The sequence below is a fragment of the Salvelinus namaycush genome, chromosome 1 (assembly GCF_016432855.1).
Source record: "Salvelinus namaycush isolate Seneca chromosome 1, SaNama_1.0, whole genome shotgun sequence".
NCBI lineage: Eukaryota > Metazoa > Chordata > Actinopteri > Salmoniformes > Salmonidae > Salvelinus > Salvelinus namaycush.
The window spans coordinates 70,026,501-70,032,509 of NC_052307.1; the positions used below are offsets into that span (position 1 = coordinate 70,026,501).

The following is a 6,009-nucleotide window of genomic DNA, read 5'->3' on the forward strand; positions in this document are numbered from 1 at the left end:
TGGAAGGAGAGTTTACAGTCTAACCAGACACCTAGGTATTTGTAGTTGTCCACATATTCTAAGTCAGAACCGTCCAGAGTAGTGATGGTAGTCGGGCGGGAGGGTGCGGGCAGCAATCGGTTGAAGAGCATGCACTTAGTTTTCTTGTATTTAAGAGCAGTTGGAGGCCAATCAGGAGAGTTGTATGGCATTGAAGCTTGTCTGGAGGTTAGATAACACAGTGTCCAAAGAAGGGCCAGAAGTATACAGAATGGTGTTATCTGCGTAGAGGTGGAACAGAGAATAATCAGCAGCAAGAACGTCGTCATTGATGTATACAGAGAAAAGAGTCGGCCCGAGAATTGAACCCTGTGGCACCCCCAGAGACTGCCAGAGGTCCGTACAACATGCCCTCCAATTTGACACACTGAGCTCTATCTGAGAAGTAGTTGATGAACCATGCGAGGCAGTCATTTGAGAAACCAAGGCTGTTGAGTCTGCCAATAAGAATGTGGTGATTGACAGAGTCGAAAGCCTTGGCTAGGTCGATGAATACGGCTGCACGGTATTGTCTTTTATCGATGGCGGTTATGATATTGTTTAGGACCCTGAGCACGGCTGAGGTCCATGACCAGCTCGGAAACCAGATTGCATAGCGGAGAAGGTACGGTGGGATTCGAAATGGTCGGTGATCTGTTTGTTAACTTGGTTTTCGAAGACCTTAGAAAGGCAGGGTAGGATATATATAGGTCTGTAACAGTTTGGGTCTAGAGTGTCTCCCCCTTTGAAGAGTGACAATGGGATGTTCCTGTGACAACATCCTGAATGAGGTCCCTGGTGCTGGCTGGGACAACATATACAATCCTTGCTATATGGGCTCCAGAGTGGCGCAGCAGTCTAAGGCACTGCATTTCAGTGCCAGAGGCGTCACTACAGACCCTGGTTTGATTCCAGGCTGTATCACAACTGGCCGTGATTGGAAGTCCCATAGGGAGGTGCACAATTGGCCCAGCGTCGCCGGGTTACGGTTTGACCGGGCTTGGACGTCATTGTGAATAAGAATTTGTTCTTAACTGACTTGCCTAGTTAAATAAAGGTCAAATAAAAAAATAAAAATAAATTCTACCCTGTCAATAAAGAGGAGTAGGTACCTACCACGTCAAAAGTGTAAAGTAGGAAGTTCGCGTAGCCCATGCACTGACAAGTCATGAAACCGCTAGCAGTTCCCTTCAAGAATTTCACTAGCTCCGCCCAAGGAAGTTGTTTGTAAAATAGTAACAGCCTGTCACACCGATTAATTAATTAAAGCATTGATGCTGGACAAACGATAAGGTTGCTAAGTTAAAACGGCAAGGTAAAATCCAGTTTTCAATTGAAATTAAAGTGTTTGCTGTTCAATAGCCTAGATAACAGCCTGTAGACTAGTATAATATGTCAGCGATCTGATTGATACAGTACAGGTTTACACAACTGTCATTGTCGTACTCTTATGTAGCTAAACTAGTTTGCATCAAATGTTGCGTTCATGACCCAAATGTAGCCAAACGTCAACGTAGCATTATCAAGTAATAGGCCACAATCTTACAAGTATGGCTACAGTAGACGTGATGAGGTTGCAGGTTGTTGGTTGTTATACATTTCGGCACTGTCTCTTTTACAAATTCAATACTTTAATACTTTAATTCATGCTCTCTCTGAAGGTACTGTGTGGTGTTATTTCAAGCATATTGAACTTCAAGTTTTCATTTCAGTGAAATGGAGAAGGCGCGAATATGCACGTTTTTGATTACCGGTGGCAGTGGATACTTTGGTTTCCGGTAAGCCCATCAAAATATAAATATTTTACATTATTTGTTGCCTGTACATAGTCTTCATCTTATCAATACAGAAGAGAACTTGTACATTACCAAGTGAATGTGCAAAATTATTCGCTAACGGTACTCCTAAACCCCACTAGGGGGAGTTATCATACCAGTTATTATAATGCTGTTATTCACTGTAGTCTATTTATTCTGTGTTACATACTAAAGTGGCAGAACCTTATCACCCCATCAATTGAATCCCTGCTTACAACATATTGTTGTGACTTACTAATGGTAGCTTCATAAGCAGTGCTTGACTTGGACAGGAGCTCACCGGAGCTGAGTACCGGCACCTCAAATATTCTACTGCTTAAGCTCCTGTTCCTTTTATAGAATATGAGCTCAAAAGTATTGTGGAGCTCCTGCACTTAAATATAAACAGTATTGGCACCCAAAATGAGTACCTGCACCTATTTCAGTCCAAATCAAGCACTGTTCATAAGTAGGCTAATGACTTTCCTATTTCGTTTTTTAGTGTTGAACTGAACATTATTAGAATATCCCTCATTACATGTGTAAAGTTTCCCTATACCCAATATTCCAGATTAGCATTTGCACACCAGTATTTCTACTTGCACATCTTCATCTGCACATCTATCACTCCAGTGTTAATTTGCTAAATTGTAATTACTTCGCTACTATGGCCTATTTATTGCCTTACCTCCTCATGCCATTTGCACACACTGTATATAGACTTTCTTTTTTTCTATTGTGTTATTGACTGTACGCTTGTTTATTCCATGTGTAAATCTGTTGTTGTTTGTGTCGCACTGCTTTGCTCTATCTTGGCCAGGTCGCAGTTGTAAAGAAGAACTTGTTCTCAACTAGCCTACCTGGTTAAATAAAGGTAAAATAAAAATAAAAAACAGGATCACTCTATTCTTCATTTCTTACAGCCTTTCCTGCTCACTACATAAAAAGGAAGCTGAAGTCATTCTGTTTGATATGAGCCCGCCCAGCCTAGAGGTTCCAAAGGGCATTGTGTTCCTAAAGGGAGAGATTCGTGAATATGCTCAGGTGGAGAAGGCGGTCACTGGCATGGACTGTGTTTTCCACAGCTCCTCCTACGGCATGTCTGTCAGGGAGCAGCTGAACAGGAAGCTGATTGAGGAGGTGAATGTCCAGGGCACAGAGCATGTCCTCAGGGCCTGTGTAGAGGCTGGAGTCTCCAGGCTTGTCTACACCAGCACCATCAACTTAGTGTTAGGAGGCCAAGACATTGAGGGTGGTGACGAAAGCCTCCCCTACCTACCTCTCCATCTCCACCCTGACCACTACTCCAGAACCAAGTCGGTAGCTGAGATAGCCGTGATGAAAGCCAGTGGTACAGAGCTGAAGGATGGGACAGGTGTGTTGAGGGCCTGTGCTCTGCGTCCAGCCAGTATATACGAGCCTGGCAAGCAGAGGCACCTGCCCAGGATCGTTAGGTACATAGAGAACGGGATATTCAGGTTTGTGTATGGCGATCCGAGAAGTTTAGTGGAGTTTGTCCATGTAGACATCCTGGTGTCTGCGCACGAACTGGCTGCAGAGGCTCTGACGTCAGAGCACCAGCACCGCTCTGCTGGACAGGCATACTTCATCTCAGACGGAAGACCTGTCAACAACTTTGAGTTCTTCAGACCTCTGGTGGAGGGTTTGGGTTACTCTTTCCCCAAACTACGTCTACCACTCTCTCTCATTTACTTTGTTGCATTCCTCACTGAGATGATTCACCATCTCTTCGGCCCGATCTATAACTTCCAGCCTCTGCTCACACGCACAGAGGTGTATAAGACCGTTGTGACGCATGACTAAGGCCAAGGCCGAGCTGGGTTATGAGCCCTAGGAGTATAACCTGGAGGAGCTTGTGTAGTGGTTCAAGAGTAGAGGTCAATGAAGAAAACCTAGGGGTTCACTTCTCCAGCGACTGATACTAGATGGTCTTCTATTAGCAGCTCTAGTAGCTCTGGCACGCTCATACCTCCCAGTGGTTGGCAGTTAATCAGCAGGCAGTAATAAAGTGATACATCTCAATGGCACATTTAAATATTGAAACTTGTGCTATACTAGTGGTGATGGATTGTTTGGTTCTCCTTTTATCAATTACAATGTTGGCAGTTTGTAATAAAACAAAATAATATTATTAACCAGAATTAGACCTGTTCAAAATAAAGACCACATTCCCTTAATAAATGTCCATGAATGTGTTTTGTGTAAATTCCAACAATAGATATACCGAGTTAGATATAGTATAGCTAACTTTTGTATTATATTGACAATTGTTGGACACAATGCATTTTGTTTTTGGCAGGGTTTTTAAAGCCAGAATGGAATGTTTGTTTTAATTTGTGACTGTCCATGGAAGTACCTGACCATAGTCCACTAGCCAAATGCAGTATTTACATAAGGATTCTCTAAATTTGATTATGTATAAGAGATATCTCTTGGTGACGATGTCTGTTGGTACAAACAAAATTTGGTCACACTTTAAATTAAGTACAACTTATAAAGGCTTTATAAAGCATACATAAAGACGTCATAAGCACTACATAAATGCTTCAAAAATCATCTATAAGCATATGTCATAAAGGGTGACATAATTCCCACTGTAGGGTGAATTACCAAATTTAACACACTTATGTTTATATACCATTTAATCAGTATTTTTTTATTTAACCTTTATTTAACTAGGCAGGTCAGTTAAGAACAAATTCTTATTGACAATGACGGCCTACCAGGGAACAATGGGTTAACTGTTTTGTTCAGGGGCTTGTCTGCTCAGGGATTCGATCCAGAAACCTTTCAGTTACTGGCTCAACGCTCTAACCGCCCTGATGGCATACGCTTATAGATGATTTGTGACGCATTTATGTAGTGCTTATGAAGCCTTTATGTATGCTATATAAAACCCTTTATAAGTTGTACTTCATTTAAAGTGTGAACCAACATTTACATCGGTTTTGTTTTTACATCTCAATTGAAGATGGTAATAAGAAATATGACGGACAATGTATTGTAATGTTTAACAGATAAGATTTTATGTTTTTTTTTATACTGTATAACTGAAATGTTTCATGATGGCCGACAGATTTTTTGTCAATGTGTGATATCTTTTATCAGGCCTGCTGCTGAATTCCTAACCTTTCTGGTTGTTTTGTGACCAGATCCTAGTGGGGATCAATAATTTGTTGGTATTTGTAATAACATTTCCTATAAGGGATATTTTTATTTTTATTTTAGTTGTATAATGTTCTCATAATATTATTGAATACAATTACATGACTGACCAGCCTGTGATTTGTGTTTCTAATGAGTTGCACAAAGTAATAGGCTAACTTCATTATACGTTTGGGACAATTCTTAGCTTAATCATCACACATTATATAAACTTTTTTGTATCTTATAAAACATCAATGTTTTTGAGACAATGCAATATTTTGCTGTCAAGAATTAAAATCATAGATGCGAGTCATGCGACAAATGAGATCTGCATAATCTTGGTGGCAAAAGCCCTTTGTTGATAGACAGAAGAGAAGCCTTCCCTGCATTCGACATCTAAACTGTAATACATTGTGTTCAGCATGCTCTAGAAACAACCCATTCTAAATTCAGTGAAGCTGTTTCTGTCCCGAAACCGAAAAGGGCAAATGAAATTGGGCCAGGTGAGACTGGTCCTTTGTGCAGTTTTTTTTAAGGCTGAGATGAATACAGCCGTACTCTCTAGGGACTACTCTTTTTCAAACTCAGGCACCCCCTTGCTGAGTTGGTCGCAATCATTGTTTCGCTCCAGCATTAACCACATTCCAGAGAGGCGGAGTGCACCCCGTCCACTTCCTCACATTCCTTCTCCACAAACGAGTCCCTTGCACTAAATTGTGTTTAAAACGTGTTTTGGCGCACTCTGTGTCTTTTAATATGTAAGATGTGGCTGTTAGTGGTGTATTGCAATATTTTCTCAACCTCAAATTTACATTTGAGACTCTTTTGGAAAACTGGATAAAAACTGACAAGGGAAAATTCCTCCGCGCAGCGCGCCATTGACTGTAAAGACCTTTCAACTTAACAAAAACTGAAGTTGACAAACGTATCCTGACGTTGAAACTTTGTTGTAAGGGTTTATGTTTTCGAAGAAAAAGATCATGCACTGCTCCGGGATTTCCAAGCACACTGGCCGTTCAGCAAATAG

At 41.2% G+C, this 6,009-nt stretch overlaps 1 protein-coding gene across 1 annotated transcript; it reads left to right on the plus strand.

Moving 5' to 3' along the window:
• The first annotated feature begins 1,240 nt into the window (after positions 1 to 1,240).
• LOC120056593 (short-chain dehydrogenase/reductase family 42E member 1-like) lies at positions 1,241 to 4,274 on the plus strand. Its single transcript, XM_039004790.1, has 3 exons — positions 1,241 to 1,333; positions 1,731 to 1,796; positions 2,738 to 4,274. The coding sequence occupies exons 2-3, from the start codon at positions 1,735 to 1,737 to the stop codon at positions 3,636 to 3,638; spliced, it is 963 nt and encodes a 320-aa protein (XP_038860718.1). The 5' UTR covers positions 1,241 to 1,333; positions 1,731 to 1,734; the 3' UTR covers positions 3,639 to 4,274.
• The last annotated feature ends 1,735 nt before the right edge of the window (positions 4,275 to 6,009 follow it).